The sequence below is a fragment of the Agelaius tricolor genome, unplaced genomic scaffold, assembly GCF_023055355.1.
Source record: "Agelaius tricolor isolate 1412-34295 unplaced genomic scaffold, bAgeTri1.0.p SCAF_10, whole genome shotgun sequence".
NCBI lineage: Eukaryota > Metazoa > Chordata > Aves > Passeriformes > Icteridae > Agelaius > Agelaius tricolor.
This window is the reverse complement of record NW_027269270.1, coordinates 28358397-28380936: the sequence shown is the minus strand read 5'-3', so window position 1 is coordinate 28380936 and position 22540 is coordinate 28358397. Positions and strand designations below refer to the sequence as shown.

Genomic DNA, 22540 nt, shown 5'->3' with positions numbered 1-22540 from the left:
GCTGTAGTGTGCTGTAGGATGCAGCAGATCTACATTATCATATAAAGGAATATCTTTTTCAGCATGATAGCAAAAACCTGCTAAATAATAATCTTTGTAACATAATTGCCTTCCCTATGGCAGAAAGTGGCATATATAAAGACAATTTTGAGTCAAAGAGCATCACTGCTTGCAGACTTTATCCTTGCAAAGTATAAGAGCTAAGTCTGAATTACAAGACCATTCTTAACTCAAATGCCCTTCCAAATCTTTCTGTGCCTTTCCACATTATCATGGGACTGTCCTTGGAAATCCTGAGCATTCAGTTCTCACTGTCTGCCTGCTCTCAGAAGTACTCCATCATTTGTGGTGATTCTGTATCTAATGTACAGATACCAACTTTACTTTTCCACGTTCATGGCCATTTTAATATATCACACCTGAAACCTTGGTTGTTATTCATTCTTCTTTATTCATACTCAAAACCAGGTGATGATCACTCCTGGAAGTGGAATTAAGTGATGTACTTTCAGACAGCTCAGCCTGGAAATCCAGAGTAGGAGCAGAGCACACTTTGCAGCCAGCATTTCTGAGAATGTGTTATTGCTAGAATCAAAAGTAACATGAATTATTTACCTAGAAATATTAAACTGGCTTGAGATCACTGCTGGAAATAGAGGGAGTTCTGGGCCTTGTGAATCATTCATGATGCTTTATTTAAGAGACTTCTTTTTTGTCTTTGCAGATCACTGAATCGTATTTTATAACTTTCAGGATGTTCCTGTGGGTTTCATTCTACTTATAATAGGTAGGGTTTCTTTCAATGCTTTGTCAGGAAGCTCAGATCAGTAAAGTTACATTTTTATGTTTGCTTTTTTCACACATCAGAAGGCATGGAAAGGGGCAAAATGATGTGGAGAAGAAAGAGGAGATGTGTTATAGTTTCTGGTTGATCATATTCTTCGTGCCATGTTTGCAGACACTGGGAGTTGAGGCACCCCAATAACTGAACCCATGGATAGGATGGCCTTTAGCCACTCCTGAGGTTTGCTCAGCAAAGAGTGTTCTAATGTTTACTTATTTTTCAGGAGATTGTATTAAAAATACTGCTTAATATATCCAGAAATTTGTTCTCCTACATGTGAATATTTACACTCTTAACATTTGGAGATGCACCAGCTAATGCTGATTCATTAATATTCAAATGTGGGCTTCTAATACTATTCTTGTGACTTTTAAATCTTTAATAGTTTCAAAGTATGAAAGTAACATTGCTGTAGGAATAAAAGGGGAAAAACCATGAGTTACTTTGGAACCCCAATGCAAACCCCACTTGCTGCTTGATGTCACAGTAAGCAAGTGGGACTTTTCCTTACAAATCCTCTTCTAAAGGAAATGAGGTAAAACAAGGGGAAAAACCATGGAATCCTAGGTGGATTTAAGGAAAAGAAGATAAACACTAGAAATATCAAAACCTCTCAATTCAGAGAAGAGCTCCTCCTCTTCCCCCTGATGAAAGAAGAGCTGTGATGCTGCTGGCCATGAGAGGCAGAGGAACTGTAGATCACAAGGACATCCCGAGCCCTGCTCGGGGACACGGGGTGTGTGACAAAGAAACACACTGAAAAAACACTTGAATGACACTTACAGGCAGTTTAATTCCACAACAGCTCATCTTGTGAAAAATACACAGCCCAGCAGGTGTAATTATACAATGTTTCTTTACATTCTTATAAAATCTCTGCTGATACGAGAGATTTCTCAGGAATACAGCTCTTTTCAAATATACTTTTAATAAAAAGCATAAAACAACCAAGATCTGTTGGTGTTAGTCAGATGAATCACCTTTTTGTAGCACAGGTCAGATAATTTTTGTGTTTAATCTGACTTCTTGCTGCTGGAAATGATACACTTGTAAAGGAAAAAAAAAAACAAGCTAATGAATAAAATGGATTCTTCTACTGGGGAGGCTTTCTCTACTTTGTGGCTAATATTTTTCTACCCCATATCAAGACAAATCAATCAATTTGATTTATCTTTAAAGGAAGAGGAGAGTACAAGTGACCTGCAGACCCTTTGCATCCTCAGGGAGAGAATGGAAAAAAATCTAAACAATAATTAATTCCTACTGATAGTTTTAATTGTTTCTAACCTGCAATAGTAGTGAGAAAAGAGTGGCTCTTAGTTCTCTGCTGCTTGCCCAGATGGGAGCTTGTGGGGGTGCATGTCACTGAAGCAAGAGGCTTTTAGTCATCCAAATTAGAAATGGAATATATTCACCTATATAGGATTTTTAGAAATCCTTCTAAAAGAAGTTTGTTAGTATCAAATGTATATACAATACTATAAGTACTTATGTTGCCTGTGGAAATACACTGATTTTATCCTAAAGTTTATATTAGATTTCATCATATGATTTTTGGGGCATCTCCAAAGAAGAAGATAAATTGTATTTCTGCACTCACTGTGTGCACAGAGTTGCCATCTCTGTGAGTTATGTTTTGCTCTTCAATAAAATTGAGACAATTAGAGGGAGAAGTAGGATTGCTCCAGCACCTGTGTGACTGGAGCCTCTCTGGAAGCCTTTCCTTTCCCAGGACTGATTGATCCCAGACCTAAGAGCAGTTCTCAGTTCAAGAGTTTCATGTAATTAAAGCAAGGTTTGGCTGCTATGGCTGCTGAAGTGATTGGTTTTTGTCCTTTCTGATATCAGTATGAAGCTTGCTCATTTCCAGCTAAAAATCTGACAATGTTTTGCTGTAGCAGCTGAACTGAAGAAAGAGAGAGGGAAATACGTGCATTTATGTAAAAATGGTGATTGTGAGTGTTAAGGATTTTTGTTGAATGGGGAAACTTTGTTTGAGGTAAATGGGACTTTAAATTATTTTGAACAAATGTAAAGCTCTGAATCACAAAGTGTCTTAAGAGCAATTCATGGAACAGGAAAGAAAACAAAGTTCTTTTCTATCTTGTAGTGTTTTTGACATTTTTTTAGAGATGTGGCAAACCTCTTTTCAGTCTTTTCAGTTCAATCAGTCTGAAAAGTTAGGACCAACCCACACAAAGGTTAGGACAGGGACAGGTGATCTGTAAGGTCAGTCAGATCCTACTTCCTACAACTTGGCTTAAAGCCATTGTGATTGCCAGTCAGGTTATTTGAACCTGATTTTGTGCTTGCTTGGGTGGCAGTGCCATCTGTTATGTCAAAAGGCATAGTGGTAAAACATTTCCAGCTGAAGCACACAGCTTGAGCTCTATTTTCAAAAGATGATCTAAGAGATTTTACTTTTCTCTTCCCTTTCTCCAAAATGCTTAACTCTCCTAATGATCAAACTCTTAGTGTGGTTCACTGAGTTCCAAGGAGCCTCTAGCTTCTGCCACTGAGGTAATTTCTCTTTCAGAACTAAAAGTAATCCTTTGGAGGAATTAATGAAAACTTCTAACTGTAGATCTGTGAAATTTATTATATACCTCTTATTTTGCCCAGCTTTTTCAGACTACTCTCTGCAACCTTTCTGCAATATCAGTTAATATTGGTAGAAGTTGAAGGTGCAGGAATTTTCAGTCATCACAACATGTCTCGGGAAAACTCAGGTGTTTCCTCCCTCTGTTAAAAAAAAATTAAAAATAGGTCATCATTAAAATAAAATCAGAATTTTAATGTATTTGATAGTGGCTCTGCCTCTGTTATGCTGAGTGCTAAGATCACTGTATTTCAAATCTGTTGAAGAAGTGCTAATGTTATATCTGTTATATATGGTATAAATGTACTTTTTCCCATTAAAAGAAATATCACAGGCTGGCATGTGATAGGCAATATCAGAATACAATCTGCAGGGAGTAAAACTCAATTCTCTGTATCACTGGAAGGATTCAGATATTTCAGCATTCTGAAGCTGAATTTTAAGCTGTGAGAACTCATTTTCTCCCTTGGACTGCCACTGTTCCCTGCAGGTGTTGTTGATGTGGGTGCTTAGTTAAGCTGGATGTGGTATTTTGTTTCAAAGCCAGTTTAACTTAAATAATTATAGCCTGTGCTACTACCTCACATCAATACTGGGGTAATCTGTGCTAAGAAATACTATGCACAGTTATAAAGTAGACACCAAGATAATGGCTTAGTAAAACCTTCCAAATGGCCTTATTTCATGGGAAGTCTGCATGGTGGTACCACACACCATATTAAATTGATTAGTATGATGCTTTAAAAGGTAAAATTACAGTGGAAGTATTACATGTAGCACCATATAAAGTGCTGCACCTAGAGTATAATGAGGTTAAAGTCCTTGCAAGATGACAAAAAGCCAGTGGTGAAAGTCACACCACTGATGTGCTGTTGCTTCTGCAGGAAATTCTCACATTTTTATTTTTTAACCAGAGTGGCACAGAAGTGGCACCTTTCTGTCATTTGGTGTGGCATTCACATTCTCTGAACAGAAAGAGAGAGAATTCTCTCTCTCAGTTTTTTTCCTGGAGAAGCACAGAGAGAAAATAATTCCTATCTCTACTTGCTGCTCCTGTTGTTTTTGCACACGTGGAATGTGTTAGGAAGATTGTTTACCTGAAGGAATTTGGTAATTGGATTCTGGTGATGGTCGTTTATTAATATTTGTTAGTTAATATTAATAATAATTGACCAATCACTTGAAGCTGTGTCCTGACTGTTGGGAGACAGTCACGCATTTTCTTTAGTATGTAATTTAGTATAGTACAGTATTAATATAATATAATATAATATAATATAATATAATATAATATAATATAATATAATATAATATAATATAATATAATGTAATATAATATAATATAATATAATATGATGTAATATGATGTAATATGATGTAATGTAATGTAATATAGTTTTAATAAAGCAATTTTTCAGCATTCTGAACCAGTGGAGTCAGATGCCAATCATTCCCTGTGTCGGGGGCACCCTGCTTTTGACAATTTGGCACTTTATTTCTGTCAGACTGGCTGCTCCATGGCTGGAGGGACAGCTCTGTCCCCTGTATATCCATGCTCCAGGCAGAGTTGCTGTCCCTGTGCAGCCACCCCGTGCAGTGGGCTCATAATGAACTCCCTGGTTTTGCATTCAGGCTCTGACATCTCCATCCCCATGGGGGTTTGCCGAGCTCTGTTCCAGAATCACTCCTGAGGAGTGTCCAGGGCAGCCACTCAGAGATCTTCTCTGTCTATTGAAAAATAGCAGGATGAGCAAGAGAGATTTGTCAGCTCATTTTGCCTGCTGTAGATTTGAAGTGACTGGGAAATGTTTGTCTGTAAGTATGAATTTGCTTTTGAAATCCAGTGAACTGACTTTTTACTTCCGTGCCTTTTATTTGCTGTGAATTTCCTGTAACACTCAAACATTACCTGCACAGGTCCTTCATGAATAGCAGTAACTCTTAATGTTGACTGAATGCAAAATCTGTTAGATTTTATGGGAATATTTTGGGTTTGTTGTGTCTCTCTGTGTTACAGGAATCACCAGTTGGTGACCTGAAATAACCTCTTATGTCTTCCATAATGAAAATAGTCTTTCTTAGTGTTAGTCATTTCCTCTGAGGGGGAAAGATTAATTTCAGGATTTCACTGGTGAACAACGTGAAAAGAATTTTTGCATGTCTTTATAAGCAAGCAAGCACAATTTTTAAGATTTTTTTGATCTACAAGATAAATATTCATTCTGGTTCTGCCACAAGCAATGACAATTATCTTCTACAGCATTGTCCCCACATCTTTTCTATCTTCATATCAGTTAAGAGAGTTTATCTATTGCTTCTTCTAGAAGATGCTTCCCACCAAGCTGAAGAACATGTGGAAACACATTTTGTGCACTGAATGTTCTTCTCTGTAAGGGCATCTGCTTCTCTTCTTCTATCTCATGGTTCTATAATATAACTGATAACAGCTACTGATTCTTTGCTGAAATGTGGAATATCAAAAACTAGGATTTTGGTTTTGGTTGTTTGTTTTAGATTTGGTTGTTGATTCTGGGTGGAGTTTTTGTTGTTTTGTGGTTTTGTTTGCTTGTTTGTTTTTGGGTTTTTTTTCCATTTGATTGTGATTAATTTTCTTCTAGCTTTAAGCTTTAGAGAGAAATTAAAAACTTAGATTCTTCCTTTACTACTACATCTAGAAAAACCTGATTAAAATTTTTATTTATCATTTCTTGTGTCCTGTTTAATGAATTCAGACAGTCTGAAGAAAAACTGAATCTACAAATACCTTTCTAGTACTAATGAGGTCCTGGGGTGTAGACTCATGTCCACCTTTATTGCTGTTAAACACGTTCTTTTAAGTTATACTCTGTTTGGCATATTTATGTCTTCTTGTTGCTGCCTTTTAGAAGAATTTCTGGCTTTTGGATAGTTTAGTTTTCCAATATGATGTGCAAGAGGTCAGGCATGGTGACTTTAACAGTCCCTTTGCTCTTCAGTGTCATTGTTTCTGGTCTCTGACTGTATGATTTGCTCTACAACTGTCGTTAAGTGACCAACCCCATAAGTGTTACCCATTTATCTTCCAGTATTCAGTTCAGCTGGAGAAAATTGGATGTAAATAGAATTAAGCCTGGTGAAAAAACCCCAAAAGAATAATAAAAAAAAAGGAGTAATCCAAGTGTTCAACTAATAAATAATAAATGCTTTATCTTTCTGGTTGATGCAACCTAGGGCTACTGGAAAGGCCATCTCTTACTGCAGAAATGCAGAAGAAAAACTGGAAACTTACTTTTCTATACACTCTTCTAGACTTGACAACAAGTTCTTCCATGAAATATAAAGCAGAATCCCTTTTCTAGTGGCCTTTCCCTGGGCAGGAATGACTCCCACAGCTGCTTCTCTGAGCTCAAGTGTTTTCCATGCATCAGTTCAATCTTTGTTACAGTATTTTACCAATGGAAGGATGCAGGGACATAAATAAACCTATCCTAATAACTGAACTAGAAATTCTGCCCATTTTATTTGCTGTCCAAATGGAAAATATAACTGGTTGGGATTCTCCTGGCCAGCACAATTTTAGCTGCCATCTAATGAGGGCATCAGCACCTCCGTCACTGCCAGTGGCACTGTGAGCAATCCCAGAATAAAGTATTATAAACTGGTTCTGTGCTCAAGCTGCTCAAAATCGTTTTGAACTCAAAGGATACAAAGCTAGAGAGGATGCTTTTATAGCTGAAGTTGCTCTGGGTGACAGGCAAAACACTCTGGATGTGATCAGTGCAAGTGATGTAGAAAGCAGCGCCCTTGTCGCTGCTGGGCTTTGCTCTCGGGGCTTTGCTTCCATGACTTACCAGTCAGGGGTTGCCTCAATGTATTAGGCTTTAAAACAGTTTAACATTTTCTCTAAACTGACTTACTATTCAAATGTTTCATTTGACATTTATGAAAATCATTCATTAAAGTCTAATTATGGAAGAAAAACCTGTTTAAAGGGGAAAAAATCACTAGTTTTGCACTTGCCGATGCATGTCGTCAATGATATTGATTATTTATATATTAGTTTGGGCAGCATCCCTGGTGCACAAGTGAATCTAAATGAATTCTTGGTCTAGATGAAGTGATTGGTGCTGTGCCAGGGGAGCAGGTTCAGATCTGGTCTCAGGCATGAGCCCTTCCCAGGCTCAGGGCTCTCATCCTCCTCCTCCTCTCTCTCTGTGCATCTGCTCAGCCACACCTCTCAGCTGCTGCTTGGCCTCACAGTGCTGGACATCACTCTGTCCTCTTCTGATTTTGCACTAACTCAGGATTTTAATAGGCACTGCATTTCTTGATTGCTACTTACAAGAGTTCACTTCAAATTTTTGCTATGTGAACTGCATTCTTTTTTAAAATAAACTGTCTGTGAAATTCTGGAATTGATACTATTCTCTTGGTGTGTGATGAATAATCACATTATATGACATGATTGATTTTAATTGGACATATTGAATGGTTCAGTGCATGAACACTTATCAGACAGGTAGCAGAACGTCACAGCAGGATGAGTATGCTCTTAAAAAAGGGTGAGTATTATATTATACAAGGTTATAAGAAATCCTGATGTGGTCTACACAATGTAGCTCATATTTACAATTTGTTAAATATTTTTAGGACTTTTTTATTGCATTTATAATTGGTGCATGAACATTTTCTGATGAAATATGTAAAAATAAATGCCATATACAGTTAGATGCCACATCACTTTAGCATTTAGCTGGGTTAGGGTGTGCTGGCATTGGACTGTTTATCCCCCCTCGAGTGTCTGTTTTATAAGTGAAAAATAAATGCAATAGAATCTCAGATGCTGATTAGAAGTAGTACCTAGAAACCTAGAACTTGGAAATAACTCTGTGCTGAATGATTTCAAAGCTTTTTTTGTCTTAAAAAAAGACAAAAATCAGGTTTGAAAAAATGGGATGCAGATTGTTTATCTCATTATGCTCTATTTCTGTTTCCTTTTGGTGTCTCAGAAGAAGAGTGTTTAACTGGCTATAAGACTGCAGAAGCATGAGTGACAGCTTTTTGTCTTTTCATAGCTGAAAATAAAATTATATTTCATAGGTACTCCTGTAGGTATTGCTTATTTACTGAAAATGAATTTATTTTTCTTTGCTGTAGATGTTGTATACTCCCCATATTTCTCCTAGAGGAAAGGAGAACAGTGATTAAGTCCTGAAGCAAGTGCCAGGTCCAAGCTGTGCCAAACTTTGTCAGCAATGAGTTTCAAATATTTTGAAAGTTACATTTTTCTCTCAGCTGCTTTCCTTGCTATATGGAATAAGTAATCTGCTCCTGCCAAGAGCTAATGTATTTTTTTCTTTTTTTTTTTTTTTTTTTTGAAGAGAGAATTAAAACACTTTCCTCTCCTCCCTTCTCATCTCCCAAAACCAAACATGCCAAGCATGTCCTCATCACTGAGCACAGACTTATGGTGCTGATATTTCACTCCAGGGAGCTTGGAAGCTTTTCTTCCTCTGCCCTGCTACTGAGTAAGGAATGTGAAAAGTCTTTCTTGGAGTCATTGGTATCAGGCCAAGAGTTCTTGGCACCTGCTTGAAACAAGACATCTATCTTCAAATGTAGTAGCTATTTTCTTCCTAGGAAATAGTTTCCTTCCTGGGAAGCTCCAATTCTGGATTCTTTTCTTGGAGAAAAAAGGTGGAATACCTCTGTTTCCAGTTCAGGGCTGTGTGTTGAAAGCTGATAAAATGCTGCTCTTTTTTTTTGTCTGAGATGAAAGTAAGTGTTACAGAAACAGTAATGCTGTCACTTCCTGTTGAGTTTCATTTTCAGGGAAAATGCCATGGCAGAAAAAGGAATGTTTCTGCTTTGTGCAGATTGAAAATGTGATTTTATATGGAGTACAGAAATTTATATGCACAACTTAATTAAATTATGTAATAGAAATGGAGTAGTTGGTCTTTGGATATATCACTGTATCACCTAACCTGTGTTTTTACCCCAACAGTGAATTGTTTCAGTGCCATAAGCTGGATTCAGACAGTTGAACTGGGCACTCTACAGAACAGAGCAGAACAGGCTCCAAATTCTGGCATCTCCTTAGTGTGCTTCACATTACACAGTAAAATTAAATGGATTTCTTTTATTGCTAATTCCCCCCAAGCATTATTATAGTGAAAGGTCTTTAAGTAAGGTGTTAATGACATCCTAGTGGGATTTGTTTTTTCACTTTGTCAGCTCATAGTATCAAGAGCTGTGGTGGATTCTGCACTAAAGTGTTTAAAACAAGCCTGCATGGGAAAACCCAACAGGAAATTACAGGCCTGGTGCCAGAATTGCAGGTCAAAATCCTGTAATCTTGGCTCTGAAAGAATTCAGGATAGAAGTACATAATGAGCTCTTTTGGCCCTGAAATCTCTGAATGCACTGCATAAAATGAATGCAATCTATTCTGCTTCCATCAGTTCTGATGGTCCAGCCTTTATGTACTTGGAATATATAATTTGGAAAACAATATCAAATTCATATACTTCATATGAGTATGTCGAACTACTAAGTAGGTTCCTTGTAATCACTTAAATCTCAACCTGTAAACTGCAATAAGTTTGTCTTTAGAACTACTAAAAGTGATCTGCAATTGGGAAATGTGGGAGGATTTCTGTCTGTGTTTCAATTAGGTGCATGAAGGATTTGTATTTCTTAATTGCATGAAAAATGAAAATAACAAAATCTGTTTGACAATTTCACCATCAGGAAAATATTTGCTAAAGATGATAAAAATGGGTAAGTGTAAACAAATTTAAAATCCTTCATTTAGAAAGATGTTTAATATTCTTCCAAAGCAAAATGTTTAGGTGTGAAAACATGGATGTTCTGCCAAAAGCAAAGTTACACCAAAACAAATTTTGTTCCTGCTAATGTATTTGGATCAGCCATTCTTGCATGCCTTTATCTCCTTGGTAATGGAGTAGAGATAAAAATTCAAGAATCTTCCTACTGGGGCTTTCCTCATAATGTAATGGTGCTTATTCTAGATCCAGTTAATAATTGCTAATTATGAGCACCAGTTACATACTTTTCAGCTATGGCACTCTATTTTATTCAATCCTTCCAGTTTCTTTCCTTCTTTTTTATGGTACAAAAATAAAATAAATCCAGACAGGTGTGTTAAACTTTGAACAGAATATTTTCTGTGTGTCTAAAGCAGTTATTGAGCAGTGTGGACTTACTAATGAAGTTAATGTGTCAATGAAATAATGACACTTTGACTTAGGGAAAACCAGAAATTAATAAAATGAGTAATAATGTTAATCTGGAAGGGGATCCTAATTCAAATAGAAAATAAAAGCTGCATTGCTTGAATTCTCTGATCAGAAGCGGGTAGGAGGTGTAATTCTATGGAATAATTATTAGGATAAATTTGGAAACATAATTTAAATATTCATTCTTTGAAACTCATGTATGACTAAAGCATGGAGAATAGATCTGCTGTCTCACTTGCACATCACACCTGGAGGAGGCCTGTGCTCCTCCATTTGTTGGGAATGCTGTCAAATTGCCACTAAATGTTCATGCTGGTACAGAAGAGTTGCTGGCTTGCCAAGAATTCCATTGTTCAACCTCTCCTTGATTTTCTTCTTCTTGCAATATTCCCATTCAGCTACATTTTATTTTAAATTAATTATAAAGATAAGCTGCACCAATGTGTCACCTTTGTAATTTTGAAAGAAGCAAAGTGAAGCACATGATGATAATGTTAAGATAGAGACTTAATTGCTTGTGTCTCTTTCCTTTTGGAACTGAGACTTCATCTTTGAGCCAAATAAAATCTGTTGGCAAGTGCTCCAAAATGCAATCAGAATCCTTTCCAGGCCAGTATGACAGGCTTAATGCTGATGTGTTTTGATCAGAAGGCTTGTTTGTGGGAGTTTGAGCTTACACCTGAGTTTTCTGTTTGGATGCTGAGGATAGGGCACTCTCCTGGGTCATTTGCTCTCCAGAGCTGCTTCCTGCTCTTCCAGGGCTTGCCCAGAGTGTGCCAGGCAGGGCAGGACCTGGTGGGTGCAGCCAAGCACTGTCCTGGTGATGCTGCAAACAGAACAGTGGAATTACATGTGCAGATGAAACAATGGCATCCAAAATGAATGGAAGCCAAAGGAAATTCTGCCAGTGTTTTCAAATGCTGGTGCCAAATCTGTGTTTCCATATCTATGTTGATGAGATGCCTACACACTCACCATTTCATTTTCCAATTACCTGGCATGGTTATTTCCCAAGAATTTCAGTATTATGGTAGGTGATGAACACATGTGAAAACAACACCTAAACTGCTTTCACTTTTTGAGTTGAATTTAGAGACACAGAATTTAATATTTCTGGGCAAAAATTCTTAATGGCACATGTGACTCTTGAATCTGTGTTTTCTATTCAAAGTACAGATGACTGACTTATCAGTAGAAATAATTTAATATAGACAAGTATTTAAGGTTCATAGAAAAGTACAAATAAAATAGAAAAACAGTGCCTTGGTCTGATTAATATATTACTGGGTGCATGATAATTCTTCCAAGCTAATGATCTTCATTTAATCAACATCTTGTTCTCATAAATCAGAATGAGATTTGGAAGAAGCAAGTTAAACAATTGTGAACAAAAAGTTGCTTCCCTTTGTTTACTTTTATAATAAAATTCTTTGTTTGTCCTTTGGTAGTATAAAACAAAAAGGATTCAGCATTGTCAGAGTAGAGCTGGAAATCCTACTCCATGACCCTGTTTGCCCTGGATGTGTTTTGCTGGGTGTGCCAGCCTCTCAGGAGCTGGGTTAGAGCTTGTTAAGGACAGTCCTAGGGCACGTGGATATCAGAGCTGTGATATTTCAGTGTCTGAGCGTGGTGCTGGGCACTGAGCCACCAGCTCTGCCTGAGTCAGCTTGCTGAGATACCCTCATGGGGACTAAAGGGAGTGGGGAAACTGCAGCCCTGTGGCTGCTCCAGACACTGCCCTTTTACTGGGATATGTACATAGCCATTGAATTTTAATTTTCTCACTTGTTGGGCTTTTCTGGGAAATGCCAGTTTCATCTGGAGCGCTGCAGAAGCAGAGACAATGGTGAGCCCTCAGGAGTGCTTGTTTAGAAGGCTTAGGGTGTTCACATTCCTATTGCAAGCTGAAATGCTGTTTTATTTGAGATTTGCAGTTATGTAGGAGTAGAGAAGCATATAAATGTCCCTTCACTGCAATCACTGTCCTCTCCAGAGTGCAGCCTTGCCAGCTGAGCAGCCTGTGTGAAATGCGGCCCCAGAGCAGAGCTGTCCCTGTTCCACCTGCCCTGGCTCAGCACAAAGGTCAGCTCCCAGGGCTGCCAGAGAAGTGCTGCTCTACTGTGGTTCTTTATTATCCCTCTGGGGAAGAGGCTGGAATGGCATGTGTGACCAAATCGGAGAATTTGTTCCCTAATTTTCACAGTGGTCCAGGGACGTGTACGCTATTTGAACAACAGCTGTCTGGGTCCATTGCCAAGCTGGCTCAGGAATGGCCCTTGGTGCAATGCAGGAGAGCAAAAATGTTCCCAAGAAGTTGGGAAAACTGAGGAGTTTTGTCAGAATTTCAGAGCTGGCAAAATACCAATGTTTGATGTTTCACCATCACTGTGTAATGTGGACCCTGGGAATGGGAAAACCAAAGTGTTAGACATTTCACCACTCATCATCTTTAAAATTTCTTATAATTATTTTCTAGTTGGATCCTCTGTCTCTTTCTTTTTTTTTTTGACATAAAGAATGGCTAAAGAAAAGTGTAGGTACCCAAAGTTGTGTGGTACTCAAGCAGTGATGTGGCCTAGAAGGAAGGCTCTGCCAATGCAGCCACTTCCCCTTCCTTTCTTTTGGTGCTGATTTACTGTTAATTGCATCTCAAACAAATTGGAATGGACTAATAGACTGAAGTCTATTATCCTAGCTTTTAACACAATGAAATCATGTTCAGTGCTTTGCTCTAAGAGGAGGAATGAATATCCCTGACATTTTCCTCCAAGTAATGACAAAGATACAGATGGAGATTTCTGCATGATGAATAGTGGGATGGGGAAAGCATGGGGAGGAATGCTAGAAACAGTCACATTTTGTGCTTTAGTCCATCAACTCATTGCTCTTTGGGTTAGATAACTGCCTCCCATTTATGCTGGCATGCACTTAGATCTTTGTGTTTTCATTTATTTTTGTTAATTTACTTTGTAGTGCTTTGATCAGTTGTGCTCTAAAATGAGGGAGACTTAATTCTTCTTATAGGAGAATAATTATGGCACAATTCTTATTTTCTTTCAACTTCTTTTAGCTGATAGACAACTCCATTAACAATGTCAACATCTTGCTTGCAGATTGTGATTTTGGAAAGCTGAAGCTCAGATGTAGTTGTGTTATTCTGAGTGTGCTCTTGGAAGAGAAAATGAGACAGACCCTGCTGGGGCAGCCTTGATTTGACAGGTTTTGAGTGAGCAGATCCATGTAAAGGTGCTCTGCTCACTGCCAAGCAGAGTACCAGGGGAGCAGAAGAGAAATGCCTGACAATTTGTTCATCCAGGAAGACTGGGGAAGAAATATCTTCCACAAGCTGTTGCTGCTCCGTGCCAGGGATAGCAGGACCAGAGCCCTCAAACACTTACAACTTAAGCCATGAGTGATTTGATAAACTTCTTGGAAAAACTTGGAAATTTCTAAATTAGAACAGCTTTCCATGATCATGGCAGCACATAGCAGAGGAATATATGGTTTAGTTTTGTGTGAAAACTGAGCTGACAGCACACCTGGATCGCAGGACGTGTCTGGATAGAGCCCCAGGACAGTGGCTGCAGCTTTATTCAATCTCTGTGGTCACCTGCATTTCAATTTATCTGCCTCTATCTTTGTTGTCTTTGTGAAGTAATTCCCTTGTGTTTCCACCTTTCCAACATGTCTAGAAGTGGCTTAGGCAGCAGACAGTGATGTTATCCAGCTGAGCTTGTCACAGACATAATGACCTGTGGCTGCTGGTCACTGTCCTCCTTCTTGCCTCCCACAGTGAATGTTTCCTCTTGTTTCAAACTCCAGAGGCTTGGCTCAACTGCACTATATATTTCACTGTTGGTTGTTTTGTTTTTGTTTTTTCTTTTTTTTTTCCTGTAAATCAATCTCCCAGTGGATTTGTTAATATTCAGGAGCTGTCTGGTCCCCCTGTTCTGTCTGATGTGGGCATGGGGATAGTGTGATACTGAGGCATGAATCCTGTGCAGCTGCATGACAAGGAAGAAATGGATTTCATAAATGAATACTGGCTGTTGAGCAGAGTTTAGGATTTTCATACATCAATATGCCAGAGTAACTGGGACCACTGAAAATTGGCAGGAATTGAGCTTGACTTGCTTTGCAAACCAATGACCAGATTAGGAAAAGAGGAAGATACATTGAGTATGGACGGAAATTTGAATTTTCTAGGTCAGTCCATGCCTGGCCACTTCATTCTGAAGTTCAAGAAGGTAGGAAGAGCAGAGCTAATTAATTTGTGCCTGGCAGGGTGCCACTGTCACTGTGCCGCCTCCATTCCTGTAGCTGCTGCACCATAAGATCTCTGTCTGGTTTTTGGCTTTGGGCATAGATGGGAAAAGGAAATAGGATCAGAAAGAACAGGAATTACCTGTGTGTACAACTTTGCAAGCTATTTTGAATAGGAAATCTTCTATATACTAAAGGCTTGTCTGGAGGAGTACATTCCAAGAGTACATTGCATTATAAAACTAGTCCAGAATAATTTTTGTCTTGAGAGCATTGCTAACAGCCTGACCTTTTAGAAGAGCAGTGGAAATCTTGCTCAGCTGACACGTGACTTTAGTAACATATTGCAATTTGGTCTGTATCTCTAATATCTCTGTAAATGACTATTTAATTAGTAAACACTTCACTAGACAAAGAATTGTCTAGCACCCCCTGTTTATTAAATCAGAAAGCATTCTCTATTTTAATTAGCATGACATTTTCTATAATCAATTTGATGAAATGCCATCTGCAGTTCTAATAATACTGTGTACAGCAAAGGTTGATTGACATATGTGTTGACTGCAAGGTATCAACCTTCTTGCATGTTTGCATTTGAAAAAACATAAAATATAAGGGAGAGGAGGACTCTGACTTGCTAATGCTGATGTTTGTGCTGCAAAGCAGAATTTTAGCTAAACAAACTAAAACTTAGTAAATATTTTCAGTGGGAAAACAAGCATTAGCAATCTTCAGGTTAACACTGTCAGCAATTTCAGAAGACTACCCTGAGGCCTCCTTATTCTAGATACTATGGAACAGATTTTCAGCATTGCCTGAATTATTTCCTTCTCTTTCCTCCACTTTTTTAGAAACTACTTGCTCTCTCAAGACTGTTTGATAAATTGCCTTAATACCCAATGGTTTCTATGCACAAAACTGCCTGAGTGCTGATCTCCTTTGGACAATTAGCTTAGGCTGATTTAAAGTGCTCTGTGCAAATAACCAGCAATTAGCAATCTGTGCACCTTCTTTATAAATCAGGTTTTTTTTGCCAAACCATTCAATATCAGTATTAGTAAATTCTAAACCACTTTTAAACCAGGTTCTATCAAATTGGTCTTGGCCTGTATCTGTTCAAATTGATCAATCCACACAAGTTACCATGAAATAAACCTTATTATCAACAAGTAATAAATATCTAGCAAATATTTTATCAAACTTTTGTTTGGCAAACAAAATGTACATTAACTGTATTGTGAATTTGATAAGAATCGGGTTTTTTACACTCAAAGAAGTGCTGTTAATTCTGTTGCTCCTTGTCAGTGCTAGCATCTGCAGAGATTAATGTGAATAATCTCAGTGAACATGATGGCAATGTAGATTTACAGGTTTTAGTTTTATAATAAGCTTGGGCTGCCATGATGTCTATTCAAGGCTAAAGAATAATTCAATGTGTATTCATAGGTCAAAAATCATCACTTAAAACCTCTGAGAATGGAATAGACTAGGGAGAAATGCAAATCTTGTCTAGTTTAGATGAAATATTGACAGGATAGTGGAGGCTCAGATTGAGTAATCTTCTAAGTCCTGTGGCTTTAGTGAGCCTGTGATGGGTCTCTATATTTTCATAAATTCTTATTCATCCAGGGCAGGATTCCTGCTTTCATACTTCATCAGGGAAGCCCCACTTGTTCCTAAGACTTTTGAATCTTTCCAAATACAACACAGAAGACTTTTAGTACTTGGCTGATGACATCTCATATCTCTATTGATCTGCAATCTCTCGTAAAATATCCCAGATTTAGGGACCTGCAGAAATGACAAAACATTTCACACCCCCTTTGCTCATTGACGTGAAGGACACAGCTCCCTTCTCTTGACTTGCTGCTGAATTACAGAGATAGAACAACAAGATGTGTCAACAATATGTGTCAACATCTTAGGGCACACAGGGAGACTCCTGGAGTTACTCCATGGCAGAAAAAGAATAAATGTGATTAGCAGCCTGGAGCTTTTTGTGTCACATAAAGGTCTAAAGATGAAAATAACGCCGATAAAAGAGGAAGACTTCCAGCTAATAAAAGTTGGATCAATATAGATGTGAAATTGAATAGAACACTGGACTGAAACTCAAGAGATTTGAAAGTGTGTGGTAGTGGGTCCTTTCAACTCAGTGTCATTTAAATAACAAGATGAATTGCTTAATTTCAGTGACACATGAAACTAGAGTTTATACTCTTCAAATAAACCACCACAATTCAGTGTCCTGTTGTCACAAAGATAAATCATGAAAGACCCTGGCCCAAATTCTTGCACTAGAACAATTCAGGGGTTGATTTGCAGTATGGGGATGTATTTAAGGCTGGAAGTTGCTCCATTTCCCCCCTAAACAATACAGGATTTTTCATTAGAATTTGCAAGAGCCTGGATTGTTTTTTTGGTTCATGTGAACATACCTTGTGTAACTGTGAGTGCTAGAAAGGAATTCTGTAGCATTTAGGATGTGGTAGCAAGTTGTCAATTCAATAAAGGGGGGTGGTAAATTCAATAAAGGAGGGAAAGAAATTATTGCAAAATTGATGGGGGTCAAGCTGCTTGTCAAGTAGGAAAAGTTTTGCATTGATTTCTTTTCATTTTATGATAGTTTGCCTGTACTTCGACATTCCCAGGAACAATTTATGTTATGTCAGGCACAGTATAGAGCTGTATTTCCTGCCAACTCATACACTGATCTTAAACAAAACCCTTAGCAGTGCTGAGCCTAAACCAGAAACAATACTCTTAGTCAAGCTATTTATAAGAAATACTGCTTTTATTTAAAAAAAATACTTGAGATTATCATGGTGCTGTATTTATGTAATAGTGCTGTCACTGAGGGTTATATTTATATCTATCCAAACTCTGATTTAAAATGTATGGATAAATCATTTCAGCAGAATGTATATTCCATGTTCTTTGCCTAGAGATAAGGTAGATGATGAAAATATTTATTTTCAAAAGCATACAGTAGCATAAACATTTGGACATTCAACTTCACAATGATAAAATAAATTCCTGTTGGTTCTGCAATTAGTACAATTCTATAAGAGGATGTTGCTGACTAAGGTGAATTTATTCTGTTGTGAATTTTGTTCAAAATTCTCTCAGAATTTTGTTTGAGTTTGTTTTCATGTAATATTTTATTTAATGTTGCATTCTTTGTGAAAGCCAAATAAGTTGTAGAGAACCTGTTGAGCATCAAGCTGTCCTGCAGGGGTGTGTGTCCACTAGGCAGCCTCCTTCTCAGTCAGCCTTAGAAATAAGATGAAAATCAAGATGGAATCAATTCTTCCCAAAGATAGTTGTGTATAATAAACCTGTCCACCTCTATTTTTTTGGTGATACTGTTTTTAATCCTTCTAATGTCTTTCCCATTAATTCTGTTTAATGTAAGCTTTGGATGTCATAAAATAAATCAAATACCTTGGATGAAAACCCAATACAGAGTTTCAGCAGAGTTGCCTCTATCAAATATAGGACTCTCAATTTTTTTTTAACAAGATCTATGTTCTGTAAAGTGCTGTTAGGTGTTAAATATATTGTCAGCCATTATTTTTCTGGGGAGAATCCTGGATTTATAGTGCCATTATTTTCTTTGGTACTGATGTCAGGATAGCTTGCATACAGAGCCTTGGTTGTCTATATTTGTGTTTTAGTAAAACAGAATAAATTAATCAGTTATTCAGTGCTCTGGAGTTTCCAAACTTTTCAGAAATTTGAGAACTATTATAATTAGGAAATTTCCAATCAGTTTTTTCCAAGGCTTTGCGCAGTTTTTTGTGTGCATCATCCAGGGCTGGTGACTCGATAGCACATCTTCTTTACAGAGGCTTCCTCACATTCTCCTTTGCTTAAGACAGGATGTTTTTTATTCTGGTGATGTCCTCAGATCAATAGTATGTCTCCTCAGGGCTGCAGTTTGTGCCCAGCTGAGAGCTTTTCACATGATACTACTGTTTGTTTCAAATTAAATGAGAATTTCTTTGAATTAAGAACTCCACTTCTCTGAATGTCTTTGTGAAGTGTCAGAGGTCTCTGAACATTCCTCTGGTGAAGGCACCAAGATAATAAATAAAACAAATGCATCAACTGTGCAAATGGATGAGGCTAAGGACTAGGTATTGTTTTCTTTTGTAGAATTTCTGACTCTAGGTAACAATTTTTTTTTAAACCCTTGTGTTTATGGCTCTTAATTAACATTTGAGCAATCAATGAAAATGATCATCATCATGTGGTGTGATCATCAGCTATCCCATTATCCAGCCTGAAAAAATCTTGTTTGGAATGGGACTTCCATATTAATTGCTATGATTACTTTTGAAGACTGTTATGCTCTGTGTTTACATGGGATTTTGGTATTATTTTTTACCTGCAAAGCACCATACATTTTGCAAGCATTCATTTGATTAATGCCTTTCAGGAGGTAACTACTGAATCCAAGTTCAAAGAGAAGTATAATTCCTGTCCAGTAAAGCCTGGCTCTTCAAGAGGTCTGACTCAGTTTTCTGTTCTGATTTATTGAGTAAATTTTCTTCTAACTTTAGAACAAAGGCTTTCATTTATGTCTCTCACAGTATTTGCCATTCCAAATGTTGTTTCACACCTTGTGAAGGACTTGCAAGAAGAGCCTTAGGACTGTGTATTTTATTTGTTTTGGTAGGATTAGTTAATGAGGCACAGTGCTATAAATTCTGCTGGCAAATGACATGTAGGAGAGTAGATAAATAAGAAGTCACATTCTGTATTTATTTGGATTTTAGCACATTAGTGTCACCTATGGGGTCAAAATGCATGGTTTGGAGCACTGCTGTTCCGTGTCCTGGGTTATTTATGCCATTTCTCACAATATGGTTCAATCATAACTAGGGACAGGTTTTTAGCCAGACAACTTCATTTTTTCCTATAAAACTCAGCACAGTGATCCAGTGTCATTGGAGATTTCCAGTGCTGGGGTTTCTAAAAGAATAAATGCAAAATAGCCTAAAGGAAGCTGCAGAAACAGCCATGTTCTGTAATTGGTAACCTGAAACCAAATAACTGTCTGTGAAGTGCTGTTCCTTTTTATTCAAAATGAATGTTTGAAATATATTCTCTTTAAAAGGAGCTGCTGTTAATTCCACAGTTCACAATCTGGTTTGCCTTCCTAAACAGCAGCTCTAATAATACTGTCCTAAACTCCATCAATCCCACCCCACTTCTCAGCCCCAGTCCTAAAATAGCTTAGTAAGCTCTTCAAATGAGGCTTCATTAATTTTACAGAACCTACCAGAGGACATTCACTAGTGCTGGATATTTTGAGCTGCTGTGGAGTCAATTAAAATAGAGCTACATTTTTCTGAATAAGCAAAGCATTTTTTTTATGATAGCATAACCTTTTCCTCCAGTCATGTTTACTTCCCACTTCATAAAATTCAGGGATTTGTAATGAATTTCTCAGACATTACTGAAGATCAGGGAAGTTCTTTTGTGTTTCCTTTAGGCTTCATTTAGAAATTTTCTTATGCTTTTTATATTGTTATAATAAAATTGTTTCATTTAATTAAGTACAAATCTCTTACATGGGTTTTGAATAATCTGAAAGAATCAGCACTCTATTCAATCTTGTAACAAATAGTGGAAAATTTGGAACTTTTTTTTAACTCAAGGCTGATGTAGTAATTGTGTATTTCTTGGTAATTTTGCATGTTTTGATACAAACAAATACAAAATATTTTTCATAGAAATCCCAATTAATTACAGATTTCTTTTTTTTTCCTTGACACGTGTTGGATTCTTTTTCATGCAAGAAATGTTAAATCAAGTGAGCGGAAAAAGTTGCAAAAGTTCATCCCACAATGTTTTAAATGTTTTTCAAGTGGACCTACTTCGGTTTAACCCTCCTTTGCTAACATTCAGGTCACAAGAAAATTCATTATTCTGCAGCCAAACGTGAATCACACACAATATGGACTGTCTTAAAATAGTCATAACTTTGTCCATCCAGTCACCAGAAATACAGACCAGTACAGAAGTTTTGTTGGAATCACTTCTAAGGAGATGTGAATATGGTGCTCAACAAAATATTTTGTTTTTTTGCAGAACTTTACTTTGCTATATGGCCAAAACTTAGATGTATTGAATGAGGGTAGCATGCTATAGGGCATAAACTGGTAATTTTGAGGCTCATGAGGCAAATCAAGAAACCTTCTGTCTTGTTTTTGTGTAGTAATAAGGATAATGTAATTAATTTAACCTGCTGGTTCTCTCTACAGAGGTATTAAGTTGTCAGTGTGTTTGCTGATTCTTATTTCTTTGTCATTGCAGATACAGCAGTGGTGTATAAAACCAGGAATGGACATGTTGTTGAACTGAACGTAGAAACAAATACAACTACGTTATTACTGGAAAACACAACTTTTGTAAGTAATACATATTATCTGCTTCTCTCTCAGTGAAAGTCTGCTAACATTTTTTTCTTACAACAGGAGGGAGAGAGTACAATATCTAAAAGTTAGAGGAGATATGTTCATGACCTAGACTAAATTGCATATAAATGAAAAATATAATCCATTCCTCTGTCATGGAATGATTTCTGAATGAAGTTATTTGTTGTTTTATGTGTAAATAACCAAGATGTTGGAGGATGTGCTGTTGGTTGTGCTTTGTTCAGACCATCTGAAGGATGGATCATGCTTGGCATATGTGCTGGAGAATCTACCTGATGTCTATCAGGAAAAAACGTTTCATAAAAGGTGGAAATGCTACTTAAATGTGAGAGTTTTTTCACTATTAGAAAAGAGGGAAATTGTTCAAGATTCATAGGAATATTTTCCTTCAGAGAAATAAATATGCAAAGAAAAATGTCATGTTAATCTCTGGTTTAGTTGTTTCTCTGTGCTTTAATGGCTGAGTAGATGATTGGGGATTATTCCTCTTGACCAGCAAAGGGTCAAGAATGGTTTCTGACTAGCAGTAATTGGTAAAAAGTCCTTTAATACTTCAGTCTGCATTTTCTTTTGCTCTGCTTGGCACTGTTATTCTCAGGGATACCACTTACATTCCACCCTGTAATTCTCGTTTATCAGGGTTTTGCAGCATAATTGTGTGGCTTGTCAATCTTTCCTCATAAATACTCCATGCAGACCACTGGCTGTTATTGTTAATCCCTGTACTTTTAATTTAATAAAATCTTTTACACCTGCAGACTCAAAAGGATGATTCATTTTCATCAGTGCTCTTTGGCAAAGGCTGATTTTATTCCTGGTCTGTTCCTGGCCTTTGCTGATAGAGATTCCTCTTTTCAAAGCATAAAGCCTCAGGTGACCTTTACTTCTAACTCCTCAAACAAGAAAGAGGAGAGTAGAACCTTTACTTCTAACTCCTCAAACAAGAAAAAGGAGAGTAGAACTTAAGGAGAAGGAATTTGATGCTGATTTCCTAGGTCAGTGTAAAGATGGAGGAGGATGGAGGAGAGAATTATATTTTAATGGGGGTGTGTGTGTGTTTGACTCCCCTTCTGTGAGCTGCACCTTCCATATGCTGGGATGTGCCTCAGGGGACCTCTTAGCCCAAAAAAGGCTGTCAGACACAATT

At 37.4% G+C, this 22540-nt stretch overlaps 1 protein-coding gene across 2 annotated transcripts in view; it reads left to right on the top strand.

Moving 5' to 3' along the window:
* The window catches only part of DPP10 (dipeptidyl peptidase like 10), a 437773-nt gene that overhangs the window by 288295 nt on the left and 126938 nt on the right, over nucleotides 1-22540 (top strand). For both annotated transcript variants that reach the window (XM_071435373.1, XM_071435372.1), the window contains exon 4: nucleotides 21272-21366. In XM_071435373.1, the coding sequence (XP_071291474.1) occupies nucleotides 21272-21366 (95 nt within the window). The remainder of the gene's footprint in view (nucleotides 1-21271; nucleotides 21367-22540) is intronic.